The 23,508-nt window shown below is 35.8% G+C and overlaps 1 protein-coding gene across 2 annotated transcripts in view; it reads left to right on the plus strand.

The window, feature by feature from the left end:
* The window catches only part of LOC134531663 (DNA repair protein RAD50-like), a 253,543-nt gene that overhangs the window by 210,077 nt on the left and 19,958 nt on the right, over nucleotides 1-23,508 (plus strand). For both annotated transcript variants that reach the window (XM_063367443.1, XM_063367442.1), the window contains exons 23-27: nucleotides 4,104-4,229; nucleotides 8,830-9,010; nucleotides 11,579-11,673; nucleotides 16,182-16,315; nucleotides 19,310-19,438. In XM_063367443.1, the coding sequence (XP_063223513.1) occupies nucleotides 4,104-4,229; nucleotides 8,830-9,010; nucleotides 11,579-11,673; nucleotides 16,182-16,315; nucleotides 19,310-19,438 (665 nt within the window). The remainder of the gene's footprint in view (nucleotides 1-4,103; nucleotides 4,230-8,829; nucleotides 9,011-11,578; nucleotides 11,674-16,181; nucleotides 16,316-19,309; nucleotides 19,439-23,508) is intronic.

Here is a 23,508-nt window from a genome sequence, read left to right on the forward strand (position 1 = left end):
GAAGAGTTGATGACACTTTGTGCCAGAGTGGAGGCTGTTCTGAACTCCAGACCATTGACTCCTTTATCGTCAGATCCATGTGACATCGCTGCATTGACTCCCGGTCATTTTTTGATTGGAGCTCCACTTGTAGCCATACCCGAACCCAATGAGGACGACCAGACGCTGTGTCTTTCCAGAAGATGGAAGATGGTGTGCACGCTCGCTACCCAGTTCTGGAGACGCTGGTATAGAGAATATTTGCAACAGATGCAGCCTCGAGGGAAGTGGACCACTCAGACACCTGGACTCACTGTGGGTGACCTTGTCCTTATTGGCGAGGAACGTGTGCCTCCTCAAGGGTGGTGCTTGGCCAGAGTGACTAAGGTGCACCCAGGCAAAGACAGAGTCGTCAGAGTTGCCACTGTTCGCACACAGACGGGAGAACTTACTCGCCCTGTGCATAAACTATACAGACTTCCAACTCAATAAATCCATGCTGGGGAACTGATTAGTGTTGTCTGTAGCTAATTTGGCTTCAGATTAGAATAGATGTGTGTGTCAGACATATTTTGACCTAGACAAATGTTTTAATATGTTGTGGAGTGTGTGCCCTTTGTGTATAAATCTGTTCGGAGACCTCATGTATGTCTCGGTGGGCGGTATGTTTGATATTGTATGTTAAGAAATTTAGTTTTCTAACTTCTGTGGTGTGGCCACCCTGGTCAGACGTAATAATAAAAAAACGAAACCTAGTGTGTGATTCAGTGCATCAAGATGGCCGACAAGTGGTGGTGTATGCGCGCGTGGTCCTCCGGAACTTTATGCCTCGTGGAACATGAATTTGTATAACATCCAGGATCCAGGACTTGGTCTTCCACCAATTGGGTCTTCGTCTTCTCACACGCTCACGTAGGGCCGTCAGAACCTCGATGTAGAAATGTTGATTGCCCGTCTGACCCTTGGGTACCCAGTGAACGTAGACAAGCCATGAATGTCGAAAAAGACAATCATCGTTGCTTTGAATTTGGATTTGTTCATCCTGGCTTTTTTTGCATTGGCAAGCTTGGGCTCTTCCAATGCATGGATTGCCTCTTTGTTTCGGGATCGTAAGTAAAAAACCATGATTCAACACATGTAATCACCTTGTCTAACAAATCTGGATTAGTGGCAATATTTTTGGGATGTCAGTACAAATGTTATGTCTTGATTCCTTTTGCTCAGGAGTGAGGAGTACGGCACCATTTTTTGCGCATACCTTCCGCATTCATGCAAAATCTGTCCAACACTTTCTTTGTAGATTCCTGTCATTTCAGCAAGCCCTCGGATGCTCAGACGATAATCAGTGTGGATTAATTTACCAATTTGTTCAATGTTTTCGTCTGTTTTGATGTTGGGGGCCGTCCTGGGCGCTGATCTTCTTTGGTCATTTCACGCCCTTCTTTAAACCGTTTAAACCAATCAAAAACTTGTGTGCGGGATAAACATTCATTCCCGTAGAGTTCTTTCAACATTGCATAAGCTTCTGTGGCAGTTTTCTCTAGTTTAACAAGAAACTTGAGGTTAACCCATTGCTCCGTCTGACCACTTGGCATTTTTCCGACACGTCACTAGTGTGTAGACTAATTCAATCAACTGCTACAGTCAAACTGAGCAATCTGCTATCTTGTCTAGTGAGCTCAGAGTGGTGGAAGGACCATCAGACACAGTCATGTTCAAACATGTTGCGGCATGCTCACATTTTGCTGGGAGCAACATCAGTCCGGTTATTTAATAGCCACACCTCGTATACCAAATGCAATATTATATTTAACATAATTTCCTGTAAACAGGCTTTAAAATTATATCCATAAATTTATGTGATTCCAGTGTCTTACTGTGGCAACATAACATTTATTGCATGACAAAGGTTTACAAAAAAAAAATATATATATATTACTAAATATTTCAAAGAAAAAATACAAATGCCTAAAAAATAAATACTTCAATTATTTTACAGAAATCGTACTGAGTGCAACTGAAAACTCCAAAAGTCATCTTTACTATCAGTATCAATTGAAAGTGTTCATAAGGAAATGAAAGTTTAGGTTAACATCTTTACTAGTAGAAAAAATAATTGTGCGAGTCTGCAGTTCACTGTCACAGTTCTTGTTCACTGTCTACTTCTCTTGTGCATCGCTGCTACACCTCTGCGTGCAGTGACATCTCACCACCCAATTAGAATATTTTGGTGATTATTTTCTCTCAAATAAATCTTGCCATCAGTTTTACGGTTTACCTTGCTGCCGAAGTTTTGCTACAACACTTGCTTAGTAATGAACGTTGTAGTTTCTCAAACTGAAAAACCAATATCTGTGGGTACAACTCTCACAGCTCTATGAATCTTACCAATAAATGTCCCGTTGTTCCTTCTATCTAAAATGTCATACGTAGCAGTTCCAGGCTGTAAAAGTGAGCTTTACAGGGCACTGTAAAACGAAGCAGTTTCAAAGGACTGCTTCACGAGGTTGGAAAAGAGAGTTACTTGCACCATTCAAAATTTCCAAACTGCACAAAAATTTCCTTTTTAAATTTTTACTTGGTGCCACATCACAAAGCTTGTAAAATGTGCCTTTTTTCTCCCAGAGTACTGCACGTACCATAACTGCCAAAGTTCTTGAAGAGGCCAGTCATGGTGTAGGTTGTGTAAAGTGCCATCTTCTAACTGTAACGCCTTGACGCAGTCACCTTGCTACTGTCGCGGAACAATTCTCTCCTCCCGCGAGAGCCTATTATTCCTCGAAGGTGACGTGAAACAGTCCAAAGCCTCAGGCTAACGATAAACTTGTCTTTTCGTTTCAAAATTGGTTTTTCTTTAAAATTCACCCAGATTTAAATTTATATTTGACATAATTATTAAACAGTCCAATTAAACAGAATAACAGAGCTAAATTAATTTAACAAGAAATTATACAGCAAAAAAATTAACAGGGGTGCCAACTTTTAAAAAGAAGCACTGAACTATAAACAATCTCAAGCAAAGTAATTGATAGATTACATTCTAACATATCAGGTGTGCTGCTAACTAGTAGTTTTGACACAATTTCTAATTTGATTTTTTTTTTTTTTTTTTTAACTTAAATAATGTCTCCAATCATTTCTCTGATACATGAACTTAAACTTGTTCCTCCTCCTGTCCACTCCCATCCAACCTTTGTCAGACTCGTCTCCCCTAATTTTCCCAGCCTTTACCATTTCAATGAGCCAGCAGGACGATCCCATTAATCCCGCCTTGGCGCACGGACGTCTCCTGTAATTCGTCCCCGATTCGTGACGAGAACTGCTAAGGCCTGTGAACTCCCAAGACTGAACAATCCCTAGAGCTCGCCTGACGGCCGTACTCCTTGGCACGATCGCGAATCATCTTCACCAAAGTATAGTCATGTCTACGTGTCTTGTAGACCAGCTTTCCCTCTGGCATTGCAGTTTTAACCCCTCCCCCCTCTCCAGGTTTTCCTGGGAACACCGCCCTGAGTCTTTGACCGGCCGGGGTAGTATCAACAACTTTGAGATATCGAAGTCTGCCTTTCCTCGACCAGCACCTCGGTAATGTTCGGAACCTTTCGGTTCGAGAGCCGAAGCCACCCCCCTTTCTTCCGTTAACGACGCTTTCAATTACGAGTCAGGACTGACTGCATAGAACGAACGTCATTGGGATGCCTCACCGTTTCTCTGAAGATGTGATCAGATTAGCCAATTAATGTAATCTCAATCCCATTCTTGTATTAATGTAATCTCAATCCCAGGTTGTTCATGCTTTCTGTTAATTGAATCACAAATTGTAACTCTATGTTATGACAAATAAATAACCAAAAGTAAAATAAAAACAGAGAAACCAACGCCTAGACGAAATCATTGTTTTACCTTCTGGAACTAAAAGATTCACTTGTTCCCCTCAGTCATCAGGTAGAGTGACGAGGCGGAGCACAGGCTACTGCCACAACACTTTTTCTAGACTTTATTCCTTTCACCTCTAGTTTTCTCCTATGTCTTGTATTCACTGTCTATTTTTTTCTGCAAGATTGTGTAGGCAATATTGAATACTTTTGAGTGAATACTTAAATGTGATATGGTTTCACTTTCAGAAAGCCCAGTGTACAGGTCAGCTTAAAGAGCTGAAGGAAATTATGGGAAGTTTACAGAAAGAGCTTAACACACCAATTTTTAAGAATGCTGATGATAAGTTCAATGAAACATCATTTACTATAAAGGTAAGTGAAGCGGTTTCTGTACTTAACTGTACAATTATGTGTGGCAAAGACTTCCCACATCACAGCTTTCAAATTTTCGTAAATTTTTTATTATATTCTTGTGTTAATACTTTATGAATTTCTCTTGTTTTACATTTCTCTGTATCCTGTGGAATTTTTCTAGGGATTTTAAACTGTAAATAAGCATTTTTCTTTACAATTTGGTATATGACCTAATAAATGTGTAATGGTTCGTTACATACAAAAATAAAAATATGTTGCGCCAATTCTAGTTTTGTTTTGTTTTATTTTGAAATTAGAATGTACAGACGAATCCAAACACTTCCAAAAATTTTGTTCATTCACTCAACACATACATTCGCCTGTCGAAAAATGCTCGCAGCTCGGGCGATGAAAATTAATAAATAAAATAACGTCGCTTAAATCCTTAAGTATCCTAAATCTGTAATTATACGAAAATCAGTGCGGCCTCAAACAGGGCCGCACCCAACGAAAAACCGCGAGCCGCCGAAATGCGGCCTCGCCTGGCAGCGATCGCCCGACGATGACTGATGAACACTTGACACGTCTCCTTCACGCAGGGAGTAGACGTCACATGACCTCACCGACCAATCACACGCACTCTTCATTCACACTTACAGATACAAGCAAATAGGAAAACAGAACACACATTGAAAACTGTTTTCTCTCCATAGAGCCAGGGACTTTACATTTTCCTTCTCTCTCCCACACCGTGAGACAGCAGTTATCACACATTTCCCACGACCCATGGTGAATCCCAGCTTTTATCTCTGTTGGTGGGGAAGCACTGTTTCTTTCTCACTCGCACTTACAGGTCTCTTATGCCTCTCTCTTTTTACAGATCACACCACAGTCCCTTGTTCTAGAATTATTATGCAGCAGGTTAATAAAATTTAAGAACAGCAATCATAATACAAATTACTTTACAAAATTAAACTTATTTAGAAAAAACCTGAAAAAGTAGGCCAAAATAGGCAAAAGTCTAGTACAGCGACTTATTTGTGAATAATTACATAAAAAATAGTAATGATTAAAAATGTCTAATAAAATATGAAATACCTTCTTAAAACACATAGCACGTGCAAACAACATATATTAATATTCATAATGTCTGATCATATTGTTTCATAACATTACACCACTCAAAAAACATTGACTTATTAATACTTACATATACAGAAAAGAAGTTTAAAAGAAAATTATTTAGCTTGGGGGGGCAGGGGTTTGCAACGTTACAAATGCCAGAGCATTTTATTTTAGAATTTTTAGTTTTATATCAATGAATAGTTTATTTTTTGCACCTTGTACTAAAAACACTGGAATATTAGTGATTGTGTGCTGCTCAGCCTACATTGACCCCTGTTGTTGGCTCAACTGTCAGTATTCGGTCTGCGAGCCGTGGGCTGCAACACGTAGCGAGTGGGAGGGGAGGGGGGTGAGGATGATAGGACGTTGTGTCCCTTCTCGGAGGGCGAGTCAACTTTCAAAGAGATTGCTTCCTTCTCTATAGGAGGGCAGTCGAGGTGGGTGGGTGCACAGTTGGTTGCACTGCAGGTGGCTGAGAACTCTTGGGAACTCTGGTGTGTAAAGGGTGGCGCCTGGGAGTTACAGTCGATGCTGTAGGAAGTATGTCACCTGGCTGGACTAAGCCACCAGCAACACAGAATGTCCACCGAGTCACAAAAGTCCTCTAATACTGTAGTCAAGGACAAGTGAAATGTGATGAAACTGAAATAACACCAAAAATCATGTCAATGCACCACTTAACGCCGTAATGAAAGTTATATCATGGAATCAAGCAAATTCAACCTTTAAAATTTGTAGATAAAAAAAATTAAATTAATTTCCATTATTTTGCATCTCTTATTGAATCACTTTTAAACCACAAATGCTTGACAATTTATTTTATTGTTCTGAATATAGAAGAAGCCGCTTCTCCCATCAGTGTGCAGTCCTTACGTGCAGGAAATGTTTTCAGAATATTTTCATTGCCGGCTTCCTCATACATATTTTCCAATATATTAAGCCAACTTTTTTTTTGTTACATATTTTAGACCAATATATTACAAATTATATTATTGCAAAAATGCAGCATTGCACTATTTTTTAGCACCAAAATTTTTCTGTTTTAAATATGAAATTGGACTATAAATAAAACCATGAAATCTTGTTTCTATACCATAATCTGAATCCTTTTTACTATTTATTATTCTCAGATTACCGTAAGGAAACTAAATCACTTATGTGTAGGGATAAAACAAACTGGCTTTGTAATATTAACAATAAAATTAAGCAAAACCCTAAAAAAATTTTTGGAATTATGTTAAAATAATGAGAAAGGGTTATAGTCAGCATCCCTCAATTAAAATTAATAACTCAATTACGGATAATAATTATTTAATTGCAAATTCCTTTGCTGAATATTTTTCAAGTGTCTATGTTACTACAAATAACACAAATAACCAAAACATATCTCCTTGTTGTTCATACAATATTCCAATGTCTAATATCTCGATTAGTTTAGTCCTATGGAGTATAAAAACCATAAAATCTACATTGTCCACAGGACCTGATAACATACAAAATTTTATCATCAAAGGTTGCTCCTTAATCCTTGCTCCTCTCTTACAGCATATATATAATTTCAGTATTCTAAATAGCATCTACCCTGATAAATGGAAAATTGCCAAGGTTATTCCTGTACACAAAAAGGGCAAAACTTCTATTGTTTCAAATTATAGGCCTATATCCCTGTTAAATGGATTTGCCAAAATTTTTGACAAAATAATATTTAAACACTTAGCGTTTAACGTAAATAATAGATTGTCTGATTCACAGCATGGGTTCAGAACAGGTAAAACAACCATGACAAACTTAGTCTCCTTTCTTAATCCTATTTATTCAGAAGTCATCACACGTGGTCAAGTAGATGTTTGTTACTTTGATTTAGCTAAAGCTTTCGACACTGTTAATCATCAAATACTACTAAGCAAATGTTCCAAAATTGGGCTAAGTGATAAATATTTATCATGGTTAACAAGCTATTTAAATAACAGAAACTTTTATGTTTCAGTACAGAATATAAGTTCAGATCTCCACCCAAGTCCTTCTGGCGTCCCGCAAGGTGGCACACTATCTCCTTTACTTTTCAATATCTACATTGATGATATAATATCTGGATTAAAGAACTCAGTTGGCACTCTTTTTGCCGATGACTTAAAGATATATAGAAAAATCTCTTCATATCATGACAGCTATCTACTACAATGTGATATTACAGAAATTGCAAATTGGTGCACAAATAATTTGGTCAATCTAAACATGGAAAAAACTGCTATCATTACCTTCTCTAGAAAAACCTACCCATTGCAATATGAATACAAACTTGATAACTCACCAATTAAAAAATCTCAACATGTCAAAGACCTAGGAATTTTTCTGGATCAAAAACTATTTTTTCATCTTCACATTGAAAACATTATCTCGGTATCTAACAAAATACTTGGTCTAATTAAATTTATCACCTTTAACACCTTCAATATTGACTCTATTCTCTCCCTCTATACAGCTCTAATAAGATCAAAACTTGAATATGGTTCTATTATATGGAATAGCATCAATAACACTGATATTGAAAAGCTTGACAGGATTCAATCTAAAGTATCTGACTATATTAACAAAAAATTAAATACCATCAATAACATAGATTTAAATTTCCTCCTTGGTTCATTATCAACTAGAAGAAAGATCTTAGATGCCATTTTTGTCTTCCATTGTTATTATGGTAATCTTATATGTCCTCATATATTTGATGTTACTGGCATTAAAATTCCTTCTTTTAATAGCCGTAACCCACCTTTTTTGTGCACACTTTTAAATACAAATGATATTATATATAGACTTGTTAACAATTTTAATATGTATGTTAATCACTTACAACCTACCAGAGAGAAAAAACTTGTTAAAAAAATTATTCTTTCGGCATCCAAAGATTAATTATCTTTATGCTCTAATGTTATTACCTAAATTATTTAATACCAGATGTATTAATCTAAGGATACTAACTGTATTTATCCACATAATATTATATGTTCTGTACTTATACATTTATTACTATCATGAAACATTTTTGTTATTTTAAGTACTTTTCAGAAGTTAAGCACTCATATGGATATTTGTATGTTATGTTGTCTTGTCTTTGTTTTTGTCCTACTATTTGTTGTTCTTATAATTTATTGTTTTGTTCTTATTTTTGTTCTGTTACTGTATTTGTTTTTTTTACATGTCTTACATGTTGTGCCCACCGTTGGAGCCTTATTCTGTTGGTGTGGCATGTAACAAATAAAAATAAAAATAAAAAAAAATAAAAAATAATGATTGAGGAGTGAGATACCTAAAGAATGATAGAGAGAGGGAGAAGTAAATTTATCTAGATGTGGAGGAAGATGAATACGGAAAGGGAGAGGAGGAAAATAAGTGGAGTGTAAGAGAGCAATAAACAGAATATTGCATTTGAGCATCAGGTGAAGAACAAAAAGGGGTTGGGATGACTAACAGTTTGAGATTTTTTTTCTCACAGGTTAAGCATCTTGCCAAAGAAGACTTGCAAAGCTATTCTCAGGCTATGGAATGGGCGGTCACACACTTCCACTCTGAGCGCATGAAGATAATCAATACCATCATACGTAACTTGTGGCGGCAGATATACTGTGGCTCTGACATAGACTACATAGAGATTAAGACTGGCTCTGATGCTAAAAGTGAGTGTAGCATTTCCACTTTTGAATTTAGTTGTACTTATTTATTATATTTGATTTCTTAATTCTAATTTCAAAGCAGTGCCATTTTAAATATTCTGGTGCAAACATATTTACAACAATTCTTAGGTTTTTTGCTGTTATTGTTTTGTATTTAAATAAATTAGTATAAATAAAAATTACTATTATTTTTACATAATGTCTAGTCAACATGGAGTCTGTTAAGAGAGGCTAACTAATGACACAGCCCTGAGATATTGTGTGGCATTGCAAGCCACTGCCCTTCCTATATTTTCATGATATTTTTCAGAGATTATGTTTTTCAGTAAGTCAGTTTAATTTATCAGCTGATTATATATTTCAAGGTTATGGCAACCTAGTTTAGTATATGTATTTTACTGTTGTTAATATTTTTTTATAATTTCTGATACTTAACTATATTTTTGCTGGTTTTCACATTGTTTGCTGGGTTAGTTAGTGTTTTTTTTAATATATTTCTCATTATTTGGTTTACTTTCAATATTATTTTTGTGCCTGTATATTACATTTGTGTTTATTTAAAAGCTATAAGCATGGTTCTAAAACATTGTTTATTGTTTTGAAAAGGAAGAATGATGGACAGGTGTGCTACACGACAGCACCAATTTTCTAGACATTTTTTTCAGTTGCAAATACATTCTGTCACTTTCTCTGTGTGTTCTTATGATGTTCGCTCCCACTGGAGGTGGTAAAATTATCAGGTTTTATGCCAACCAATCAGAAAAGGCTGATATTTTTTTTTTGTTTTTTTGCAGAAATGCCTCAATGCGAGGTTAATGTATTTTGTATGTTATTGTGTCCTTAGATGTAAGAGGTGCATTGTGATTGGTCAGTGAAGTAACATGGCTACCTTCTACCTGCGTGGCCTCGTTTGGTTGTTTGTTTTTAAGTGCTGTGCCAATAGGTAGTGCCGTTAAGGCGGCTCAGGAAAATCATTTTTATGAGTAAATAGAGGTGGACAGTTTCATGTATAGGGCCCCGTTTCAAATTTTTATTAGTAATTTAGGGCCCAGACGTGCGGTGCAGGCCCGGGTGGCCTGTTAGTCCACTGGGACTTGGGGTTCCCTTCTCTTTGGTGCCTAGACGACAGTCACAGGGGACGTTATTTCATGAAAGCACAGGACTTTGAGAAGCTGTCAGAAAAATTGAGTGTTATTATTTTCTGGTACATTATAGACGTACATGTGTTTCCATGAGGAGAAGAGTAAATTTTAAAATTCATTTTAAAATATTTTATTTGAAAACAGCTATAAACAGTTTTGAGTAAATTAACCGTTATAGACAAAACTTTACACCTTACTTCCTGCAACCTCCGATGGAATATGTTTGTTTCCTGTGTGTGCAAGGAACGATTGTCATCTTAGCCAGCCACGACTGTGACTTGTCACAGTTGTAGGACTGTGCCGAGGCCTGCTGCAAGGCACCACCCTGGCATTTGCCTGGAGTGATTGAACATGGATCCTCTGAAATGTGAATTCAGTGTGTTACTACTACTCCATAGGCACATATGTACTGCAGGTGTTTGAGTCGAGCCGAGATTCAGCACTGCTGAAAAGCTATACATATAACCTAAACAAAAGGGAAATTGAAGTCAATAAAATGCCAAACACTGAAATGAATGAAATGTGTAAAACACACATTGCATCTAAATTCACCTCAATTACCTCATCCTTCTATTAAAACATAAAATATATATTTTATAAATCTTTAGTATAGGCATTTAAATAAAAACCTGAAATATTATGTGCTAAGTTAAATAATTTATTTAGTGTATTTTTATAATATTTTCAAAGTGAAGTAAACAAGATGAAGTCTATAGCTGACACTAAAGCCATGGCTAAAGACCTACAGAGAAACTTAACAGGGAAATGGGAAATGTATTGAGTATGATTATTTTGAATTTTTAATATTGTATTATGATTATGTTAATCATATTAATAGTATTGAAATAATAATACTGTTACAAATTCTAAAATTAAATTTTAAAATATGCCGGTACCAGAAATAAACTTAACCACACAATAAATGAAATACTTTTTTCCCCTCTGCTTAAAAAAAGTATGTACGTTTAGTAGTTCCAATACTACCATTTCTTGTTTTTATATTTGAGTAGTTTAATATTTTAATATATCATACTTTAAAAATAAAAAGGATAGTAATGAAATTTGTCAAAATTTAGAATTATAAAATCTTGTCTCTAAACATTGCTTTGTAGAAAAAAATGTTTAGCTTAACTTTGTTTTATTTATAACATTTTTTTGAACTTAGTTTTAAGTTACAGTTTTTGTTTAACTAAGTTAACACTCATCAATATAGTATGTGGTATTTTTTATGTGCTTATTTTAAGTGTGTTACCACAAATTGTGGAAGCAGTTGATCAACATTATTTAGTTTTATATAAACTTAACATGAAATGTTTATTTTTTATTTTTAATGATGATGGAGATGAAATCAACTATTTTAAGTGTCTGAATTTGCTTTTAAAAAAAATGTTGGCTGCATGCAAGTGTAAAGTGTGGTTTGTGTACGAAGGCACCATGAAGCGACGCAGCTACACGTACAAGGTGGTGCAGGTGAAGTCCGGAGTGGAGATGAACATGAGGGGTCGCTGCAGCGGCGGCCAGAAGGTAGGAGGCAGCAAGCAGTGGGCAGTCGTTGCGTGCAGGACATGTTTTCATTGCAGGCTTTCTCATACGTATTCACCTGCATATGGGTCGCATATTTAATGCCGATGTTTAGTGTAAAAATGAACTGTGAACCATTTGCGAATTTTTGGTTAAAAAAAGTACTGTTGTACTGTGTGGTTGAATATGTGCATAAATAATTAACTTTTGTTGGTTTTTAATAAGTATAACTCCAGAATAAGTATAAATTGTTTATTCAAAATATGTCGTCCCAACGAAGCTCCGTGAACAGCGCCATTATTGTACGTGAGCAGTGTCTACCGCCCGACCGGTCGCAGCGTCGGCAAGTAACATGTCTGCTGCACTGCTAGGAGCAGAGAGGAAAATCTAAAAACAAACTAGCCAGTGAGGGAACAAGTGTGTGTGGGCATGTGTGTGCAAGTACGTGAGGCCATATGGCACTCTCACAATTAATGTGTCTATGTTGACAGGTGTTCATGACGCAAGTGTGCCCAATCATTATTGTTTTTGAATAAGATTTTTCATGCTTTCAAATGAGCATACTGTGACAAAACTACAGCCATCGCCGGTGTTTATGAGAACAATTAAATATTCGTCCAGCCCCATGGGTGGTACATAGGAGGACAGGTGCTAGTTTTTATAGAGGGAACTGACAAAGAGTAGCTTGCTGCCTCTTTTATCTTCGCAGCAAAGGGATGGGTAAAAAAATATAATACAATGGAGGAAAGGGAAACAGCGATATAATAAATAGCAGTCTTCTCCTTGGTCTTGTTTGGAAGTAGAGGAATTGGATGGGTCGTAAATATGGTAGGGAAGGGGGAAGTTAAAAGCTCTTGTAGTAAAAAGCCCGATAGGAGAGTGACTCTTCTGCGGGTAAATGCGGTACATATTTTCCAATATATTAAGCCAAACTTTTTTTATTATTATTATCTACTTTTCTTTTTTTCCATGGGGTTAGCGTACCAGAATTGCACAAACCAAAAATAAGTGTTAAATACCTTTAATTTTTTTAATTTATTACTTAAGATTAAAATGTGTGGAAAATTAATTAATTTATATTTCAGGTATTAATTGTTACTACATTAATTCAATCTAGTTTTTTTATTTTTTTGGTTTGTAAAATTAGCAGTTGGAGATGGGCAAAACTATGAAGTACGCAGGGTGCCACTAACAGCAATATGTATGTGTTTGAAGCTCAACAGCATGTGGTTTCCATTTGATACAGCAAAAATGCACACATTTTGCATGTATGTGTGAGAGAAATGAGTACATCTTTAAAATATTGGCTTGAGTTAGTATTTGAATTTGCAAATACACATAGTGTTTTTTTTATTCTTATTTGATTTTGAAATATTTATAATTTAATTGCTTATGAATATTTGAAATGCTATACATCTTGAGTTTGTCGTAAAGCAATGTTGATTGTTGAGGTTGTCATTAGTGCAATATAAATACCCAGTTCAGAAACTTAAATGGGACTGTGCCATCAAAAATATGAACCATGCTGTCCATTTTAATATAACAAGCTTTCAAGTATATATTACTACTGTCTCATGAAACAGTAGTGGAATACTTTTAATTTAATTAATTTTGTCGTGCATGCCACACATGAGCAATCCTTTGGGATGGCTATTAAAAGAAGTGAATGCGATAGTTACATTGGTGTATGAACCAATCTATTACCATGCAATTCAGTAGAAACTTTCTTGCTGCATTTATCTATGGCAATACATATGGTTAACTCAAAAATAAACAATTTTTTTTATTCCAGAGGAAATTGGCAGAAAATATGTTTGCAATTTTGCTGAACTAGAATATAGTTTATTTGGTCGTCAACTGTGGTTTAAAATGTAAATATAAGCTCTTTTTGTGACTATTTTGTGAATAAAGCTGTTTTTAAAACTTTTTTTTAAAATTGAAATAAGTCTAATTTCATGGTATTGTGCGGTTTACCTTTCACACTATCTTACTTTGTGCAAAAATTTCCAGAAACAATAATTACAGTTTGTGCCGTTAATTTGTAAATTCGACACAATATATTTTAAATTTTTATTATGATTTTAAATTTTTGTGTGGAAATTTTATTTGCTCTACTATAGTGTAATTTTAATATGTTAGTCCGGTGTACTCCTCTGAGTTAAACTTTGTCTCAGTGCCCTGAAGCCCCTTTCCCATCGGCGTATCGGATATTCTGCTGGTCTAATCACTGACTGGCAGACCGCTTACCATTTCCCCCGCCTTCAGTCACGCCTCAAGCCTGTAATATCATTTCCCTTCGTGACCCTAACTGCATGGCAAGGCTGTAGCTTGCAGGCGACCAGTTCGCAGAGACGAGCTGAGATTCGCCTTTTTCATCACGTCGTAGTGTTATATTCGCCCCTCTGTAGCCACGACGGGGCGTAGTTTCCCATCAGCGTTGCATTTTACCCCACCTCCCCCCCTTCTCAGTTCCAAGTAAGACCAATGACCGGTCGTAATCCCCTGGACACCGGTGACCGTTTCCAAGGTCTCTTCGCAAAGCGAGTGCGCCAAAACTGATCACAAGCGTTTCCTAGCGGCCAAGTCGCGAACTTCTCCGCTTGCCTGCCCTCTAGGGCACCAGAGAACAGCACCGCTCTCCCTTGAGTTATATGGACGCCCGGCGCGAGTCGATTCCTTTCAACTCAGCCGCCTCCGACAGAGTTCCCTACGGTCGCCCAGTGTGGCCAACTTCAAGACTCCTGCTAGAGTTTTTTTTCGCCCGCGTTCGGGCAAGTTCGGTATTTTTCGGCGGGCCAGACACCCCCCTTCCACCTGTTAGAGCCGGTGGGCACTTTTTAATTACGAGACGCCGTATACCGCGAGACAGATCAACTCGCGTCGCGGCTGCAGACAGACCTCCATCGCGAATTGGCTAGATTTCATCCGACCGTTAACGAATATGTAGTCGCCTTGTATAAGGGATGCTATCCCTCAAGTCCATTTTAGTAGATTAGTCTGTCTGCATAGTTTAGTTATTTGCCTTAGAAATTTTTCTCTTTGAAATTTATTATTATGAAGAAATCATCCGCGTCCTGCCGCGCAATTCGCGAGCTCCCGAGCCTGGCTGACTCCACGACTGCAGCGTGCTGGGCAACTCCCCTGTTTTGGTGAGTGATAATTCGCGAACCCTCCTTTTTCCCTTTAAATTTTTTTCCGGGCATTTTCTGCCCCATTAACTGCCTGTATACAAGTTCTAATCAGTTTTGATTTGGACTGTTGCAGACAGGGTTCGATGACGGGGAGAGATTGATTGGTCTCATCTCGTGACCACCCCCCCCTTTCCTGTTCCGTGGGTCACATTCGAAGAAACGCTTCTACTACCCGACGTGATTGTTTGAAGACCCCGGGTGGTAATGTAATTTCAACATTTCCCCTTTACCTAGCGACGAACTATCTCAACCGGATGACCAACCCACCAGCGACCAGTGTTTTTCTCAAGAAAATGTAAAACGAATAGAACTAATTATCAATGTAATCATCGGATCCATCCACTCATAATGCAAAGGTTTATATTTCAAACTAAGAATGTAAATTAGTTTAAGTAAGCGCTGGCCAGCCCCAATTTCGTGTTCCTTTTGTTAATCTTGGAAAATTGTTAAATCTTTTGTATGTATGTTAAAATAATTGAAACATGATATTCATCAGGGCAAATAAAACAGGGAAACTATAGATCAAGTTAATCGTGTAGTTTTTATTTTATTGATTATAACGATCCCCCAACTTCCCCTTTGCTTGTTACAGGAAGTTCCTAAATTGTGTTTGTTCCCACCTCGTGTCGCCTCTGGTAAATCATTTCATTTAACGTATTTTTTTTTCCAGCTTGTTTCCAAGGCTCTTTTAATTAATTCCAAATAACGCTATTTTGAGGCACGAGGGGTGTTACAAGTTTTAGCTTATAGAATATAAAGCAAATAATAACTTAAGTCAAAGGTTGGTTAAGTTAGCTGCATAAAAACACATTTTTTTCCAGTATTAAATATTTTAACAAATAGATTATATATTATTATTGTAGCTGGTCTAAGTATGCACCATACTTACATTTATTTAGGTGTGTAATGTGAATTATTCTTTTAATTCTGCAAATTTATGTTTAATCTTTTAATTTAGTTATTTAAGCATACTACAAGGAAATGTTGTGAGCTCACCCAGCATCCCTGAAAGCTAGATCCATCAATTTTAACCGAGTTTTTCTGGTTTATTTATTTCATTATTTTGTATTACTGCATATTTTTGTATTTTTGTGTATTTTACACTTAAGATGACCTGTCATGTAGAATGAGAATCATCATTAATATTTTATTAAATTCCAGTCATCAATGCTGGATAATACTGTAAGTGATGTTGAGCTTGGACGTAGTTTCTACTTTCTGTACATGACTGTGCGATTTAAAACTCTTATTTTACCGTTATGGTGAGTTAAAGTTCTACTGTTCTACAGGTTTACTGTAGCTTCTTTTGACCATGTGCAGGTTTTGGCCTCCTTGATCATTCGCATAGCACTGGCCGAGACATTCAGCACCAAGTGTGCGTTCCTGGCCCTGGATGAACCAACTGCCAACCTGGACAGGGAAAACATCAACAACTTTGTGCATGCTCTCGCAGAGTGAGTGTGAAACTTTTAACTTTTAACTTTCGTTTGATTTTGATGAGTATACATGAATTTAACCAATGTTCAAATTTTCATTCTGTAAGCAATTATAAGTTTTGATTGTTCTGTTGTGATCATCATGGTGACCAATACCCATATCAACTTGTTTCCTTACAAGTGTGTCAAAATTAATAATTAGAGTAAAGTTTGATATTTATATATATATATAAAGGTGACATTAAAATTATTTCAGAAAATTTTTATTTCTTCAGCAATTAAGCACTAGATTAACGTTACGCCATTTATATTTACGTGAAAAAACAGGTATCACAACAGAACCTCTCAAGCTATTTTGTTCATAGTGAATGCTTGTTTGTTATTTGTTTGTGCATTCATGGTGTAATTTCCCATAGGAGAGACTGATAAGGCAGTCATTCGTCAAAAAAAATGTGTTGTGAATCCTATCAAAATCTTATTCCAGAACCATGAAAAGAAGCTGAGGTATTGTATTTTAGACCGAAACTTAACAACTTTAACATCTGAAAGATTCAGTTCATCTGCAATGTAATCAACTGTTTCCTTTTCTTGGACAACCAGGTCAAAAGGTGTTACAAACAATTTTTTGTTCTTTTATCTGCAGGTTTTGAGATATATTTAGAGAGGAAGTGTTTCTTATTCCAACTTGGATTTGATTTGAACTTACGACTGTTCTACACTAGAATAAAAACAAATACTGTAGAGGGAGAATACAGGACAGCTCTATACTAATAGCACAGCCGCGCGGGCGAAGAGCGTCAGCGCTGCTACCTAGCGGCTCGGCGTGATAACAGCACCCACGGCCATGCATTCCAAGCCTAAAATGTATTAAATTCAACTCGTCATTGCACCTAGACTAACCAACAGATTCTTTTGAAAAAAATTGTGTTGACCCTCGTATTCTTTGCGGCCATGCAGATGTAAATTTATTCGCTGAAAAGTTAGTTGCTTTCGATGTAAAAAAATAGTTAACAATGAACAACATATTTTCAAGGAAAATTGAAGTAAAAATTTTCAAAGCATTATATTGCTAATCATCGTTCATTTAGGGAATTATCTAATGAATTAATTAAATTATCCAAATTTTTTAGCCACTAAATACTATTTATTTTCTATCGTTTTTTAATGAATATGTGCAATATAACGAGTACAGTTGTTCATATAGTGTATAATACGTATATAATAATTATATGTACAGTTAACAGAGATTTGAGCACGATATTATGAAATTAAATAACATGAACATTTTAATAATATTGAAAATTAACAGGAGATGAAAAAATACATAATTTCAGTATGACATAAATATGTAGCAGTACATAGCGTTTGACACAATGTAAATAAACAATATAATCCTTAAATTAGAACTTACCATTGCACCATCTTAAGCTACCATAAATATTAAATATGTATTAATACCTCGTTACTTTAAAATAATAATATTTAAATAAATGCATTATTACAATGGTACCAGAGCTAGAACAAGTTTTACAAGATTCACTTCCATTGTAAATTAAAAAGGCAAATAATATACTAGAGACGAATATGCTTGTAAAATTTTATCCAGCTGTACCTAAATAGGTAGCAAGAAGTTTATTTTCCCCGATCATACCTTATAACCACTGCTATGCTAGATATTCCATACAATTTACATGTGCATGACTTTTTTTTGCTTTTTTGTTTTCTTTACTCCGGGTTCTCCCACATTCATCGTAAAACAAATATTTTAATGTCATAATCAATTGTTTTATAAAAGGTGTAACCGATGCTTTTGCGAGGCAATACATTATCTGAAAAGGAATTGTGTGAAAATAAGAAGAGAAAAAAACAAAGCATAAAATCACTATAATATCAACAAACCAAGAAATAAGGCACATTTAGTTAACAATGAAAGCGGGAAGTGGGAAATATTACAACTCCCGATAGTATGTTTTTCTAAAAGAAATTTTTTGACTTGGGGAAAATTTTTACGTTCTATAAGGCTATAGAATTTAAAAAAAAAAAAATATTTAATAATAATTCCTTTCAATTCTGACGGTTACTCTTTGTACTTGAGCGAGTTTAGTTTCAGAGGTTTTCGTATGGCGCGGCCGTGGTCGCGGCAGCTAGGGGCAGTCATCACGCCGAGCCGCGAGAGCGCAGCACCGTCGCTTTCTCGCGAAAACGAGCGAGCTGTCCTGTATTCTCCCTCTACAGTATTTGATAAAACCCTGATCATCTACCATCTGTTGGTTTTGAGAGTTGCTGGTGTTCTGGGAATTCCGCAGAGTTGAAAGTAGGTCAGCCGTCTGGTCACTCGGTGAGGCGACTAACGCCACATTTCTTGGTGTCTGTTCACTTTTCTTGCTACTTGTCTGTATGATTTATTTTTATTTGGTTCATTTTGAGTAGTCAAACCCATTTAGTAGGATATTATTTCTGAAATTTCTTTCCTGGAATCATCCTTCAGTGTCTTCAGTACTTGGTTTTCACTCACTTTTAAGATAATCAACTTTGTATCACAAAACTTTCGCCAGATGTATTATTTCACTAATGTTTTTGGATTTGGTTACCACTGGCATAGAAATTGTGGTAGCTTTATTTTTTCCTTTTTTTAAACATTTTCGTAGGCGAAGTCTTTCTTTTATTCATTGCCATGTTGATACAAGTTAAAATGTTAAAGCATCATGGTCATGATCTTCCTGACAGTCATTGCTGGAGGAGTTTATCACAAACTGATCATGATTGTATGACATTACTGTAACTTCCTGATCACGAGCAGGCACGAAACACGTCCATCGACTGCCTCTGTGTTTTGCATTAATTTGAGTAAGAATTGTCATATTCTAATGACATGATGTAAAACATGTGATCAACTTAGGCATGGCTACAAGTGGCAGGTTTACTGAATGTAAAGGTCAGAGCGTATGTTTCCTCCGGGTGCGAACCAGGCGCCCGGTGTACGGCAGTGCAGGGGCCTCTGATGTGTTGCAGCATCGTGAAGACGCGCGGTGTGAGGCGCAAGTTCCAGCTGATCATCATCACGCACGACCAGCAGTTCCTGGAAATGTTGAACGACCAGCACCTTGCCACCGAGTACTTCCGTGTCGACCGCAATGCACGGTACGCCCTGTGTTTTACACGTTTTCATGCTCCATGATGCTCAATTATACTATATTACATTCAGAATCAATGCTGGTTCACAGTTACTGAACGGAAACTCTGGAACCTGAAAGTTTCAAAATCAATATTTGTTGAAGTGTTTGTCTTCATTTATTTTTATAGCAATAATTTATGACCATGGTTTGCCCAAACTTATTCTAAAATTATCTCACATAATAAGCAATGGGTGATAACAGTTCTTTAATATCGCATCTTATGTTTCGAGCAGTAAACAAAAAAAAATTATTTAATACTTATTGCCATTAAATCCACAAATGCTGATTGTTATATTTACTTGAATTTTAAGACAACCTGGAATCTAAGATGGCATCAAATATTTACATAACATAATAATAGGGATGGGACGAATCCACATTTTGGTCGAATCCAAATCCTTGTTTGAATCCTCAGTGTTTGTCATTGAATCTCGAATCCCAGTCCCACACTAAACTTCACCACATGTTATTAAAAAATTTCACACATTTATTTTAAAAAATTACATAGGCCTATGTATTAAAAAAAAAAATCACATGTGTATTTATAAAATTGTTTATTTAAAAAAAATTACTTTAGTATTTATTAGGTTCAAATTTTTGTTTAAAAAGGTGTGCATATTTATTCGCTGTGAATTTTTAAGTGTTTTTTCATGGCACTTGTAGTTCCAGTTTTTCCTCGTGATATTTTTACACCGCACAAGACACACACTGCTTTCGTCTTGTCAGTTTCGTCAAGAAGGAAATGCTGCCACACATCTGACATTGTGCGATTTTCAATGGTATTTTCAAATGAACCGAAATCTGAAATATCACATCACTTGTCTATAATAAAATACTAAACGCCTATTTTATGGCATTCAGCATGAGCGTAAACATTAAATACTCCTTCCTTTTTTAAAAAAAAAAAACGTTGAAAATAATGAAACTTTTAACTACATGACGTATATGTTCTTTCAAGTACGTTCAATTCAACTTATCCTACACGCTGCTTGGGCTCTTCCCTCTATGTTCAACCAATCATTTGCTCGCTGTTCTAACTGAATAACGTGCCCCCACAATAATTATAGTGGCCATCTTGTGAAACAATAACAGCACGCCACGCGGGCCACTTTACTTTCTGGCGTCAGCGCAATTATTTACTTTCAAGCGCAAAATCTGTAGATTGCTAATAAATGCAGTGATGGCTTAATAGTATTAGTTAATTACGGGCATTTCTCACAGTTAATCAAAGCATCATTTTACTTCTGGAAATGGTTAACAACAAAACAACCATTGGGGGAAACTTGATGAAGACGGAAGTGCCGCTTTTCATTAGTGCGTGCTAGCAGCAATGATCTGATTGGCAGTTGGGATTTATAGCACCTGTTATTTTTGCACATTTAAATATCATACTTAGTTTATTTTATATATTTTTAGATGTAAAGTTATAAGAATAACTTCTGTGTCATTACTTTTACCGTGTCATGGATCGACAAATATTCCTTGAGCTGAAATGGCGTCTGTTTACTGTTCAATAAATTTAAAACAAACAAGCTGTTGTAAACAAATATTGTAATTTTGAAATAATAAAAAAAGTGCATAGTGTATACACCTGATTTAAAATAGAGACAAATAACCTCAAAAACCACACACGTAAGTTTGCATCTGTCTAATTCTCTGTTAAATTAATCCTTCCTATGTTTTCAATAAAATACGTTTGTATAACAGACGCCATTTAAAAAAAGTTACATTTTTTTCTCAAATGTTATATTATTGAAGGTTGGAAATGATAGAGTAGTTATGCTAATTGACAAAATGCAGCGTAGTTTAGCTTATGTTTGTGCTATTTCCGTTACCTTAATAATATAGTTTAGGTATACAATTTTCAATTACTAAAACTCTTAAATATTCACCTCGAATCCTACGAATCCTCTTTGAATCCTACGAATCCCTATGATTCGGTATGTTCGACGAATCCAAGATTCGAAAATCCCATCTCTACATAATAATAATAATGGATTTGTAAACATACAAACAAAGTTGGCTAGCCATGGTTTCACAAAATTTTGTATGATTATAGTCTGAGAAAGACTAAAAAATAAAACAGTCATTTTTTTTTAATACTTCTATGTATTTTTAATTTATGCATGATAAAACAGATCAATTCTGATTTAACGCTCCTGTGAAACATAACAGGAACATCGTAACTCATGGTAGGAGCTGAAGGAATTTTGCAGTTGTATGATTTAAAATCAGGAAATTTGATATAGTTTGCACAAAGTTGTTTGTACTCAACTGTTGGGGCCAAAACAATGACAAAATAATTAATCATTGCGGGCTAGATGTGATTACCCTGTTTTATCGCATAATTGTCACACTGATATTTTAGGGCGTCAAAATTTAGATAAAAAACCTGTCGCGTAAATGTCGCATGATGTTTTTTGTCCCGCTATTAGATTCCGACCGCCTTGTGTACGTATTTTTTTCGTATAAAACAATGTATTTTAAAGTAGACATCTAATATTTATCGGACATTACCACTTACTTATTTAATTAACAGAAATACGATGTTGTCTGATGTGTAAATTTTCTGTTAAACATGTTTTTAAACATTATAACCTTTATCTGCTCATCTTCGTCGCCACTGTGTACCGCCTTTAAAAATGTAGCCAGCGCTAGTTGGCATCATTCGTGTTTGGTTATGTTGCTTCCCTTATAGAGCGCGCACACGTAGTCAAATATCAATACTGATATCTCGCCGATTGCATGCAACGCGCACTCTCTGTAAAGTGCCGAGTCTACTACATTTGATGGCTCGCACTCTTTCGTGGTCATTGTGTACTACGATAGTTATGCGTCAGTTCAGGCTCACATTGGGGTCACAGATTATGTTTTTATATTTAAAGTTGAAGAAAGGTTTTTGTTGCATGACTTATTAATTTAAATTGTTTGGTGTGCTTTTGTATACTCTACTTTTTAAATAAACTTACTTTCCATGAATGGGTTTTGTTATTATGAATAACGTTACCTAACCAAAAAAAAATTTTCTCATAAAAGTCGCACCCCTACTTTTCAAACTTGATTTTAGTATAAAATGTGTGACAATTATGCGATAAAACACGGTAATGAGTACCTGAGTACCTAAGAACGATGGTCAAGAGGGTTGAAAAGATTTAAGTACTACAAAATTCCTTTTTAAATATTATTGAACATGAATTTCGTAATCATGCTTACTTTTGCTAGTTCTACTTTGTCATTCTTTAACCTTTTGAACTCCCATATTGAGTTATTTTTGCCACCTTTAATATCTTGTACCATTCTTTAGTCGAGTATGGCTCTCCAATTCCTTGAAACATGTTGCATAGAATAATGTCACATTACTCAGCATATTGGAGAGCCAGACTTGACTAACAATTGGAATAGGAATTTAAAGACGGAAAACCCTGGCTTAGAAAGAGCATCTTGGAATCATGATCAAAACTTGAACTGAGGAAAATCTAAAAAATTTAAAATAAAAGTAATGTGGAATTTGCCAATCCCTATTTAATACTCCCCACATATGTTTTTTTTTTATTATTTTATGATGGTTACAGCAGGCATCAGAGTGAGTCTCTTTTCTAGCTAAAAGTATCTTTTTTTAAAAAAAAAAAAAAAAAGCCTCAATCAGTCTATTTATCTGAAATCAGTCTACACGGTCTCTTTTTTGTTCTTAAACTGAAGAATTTTTAAAATATTCATAAATTTGCTCATTACTAATTTGCAAAATACTGCAGAATGCAGAGCATGCTTGACCTTTCCTACCAATAACTGTATGGAAATCAATCTAAATCTAAATAAATTTGTTCGTATCAAGTTACATTACAGAGAAATTGCATTTATTGTAATATAGTTTACCCTCTGGTTGAGGTCCTGGCTGTGGTATTCAATTTTAGCAGGCAGTGTATCTCACATAACATAATGTGTTGGAGGGATTATAAGTCTGGTTAGAGAATATACCTTCTAACCAGTGATGGTAACAGTTGATGGAGATAGGCATTAGTTGCGAGGTTTTTGAAG

The sequence above is a fragment of the Bacillus rossius genome, chromosome 5, assembly GCF_032445375.1.
Source record: "Bacillus rossius redtenbacheri isolate Brsri chromosome 5, Brsri_v3, whole genome shotgun sequence".
Lineage (NCBI taxonomy): Eukaryota > Metazoa > Arthropoda > Insecta > Phasmatodea > Bacillidae > Bacillus > Bacillus rossius.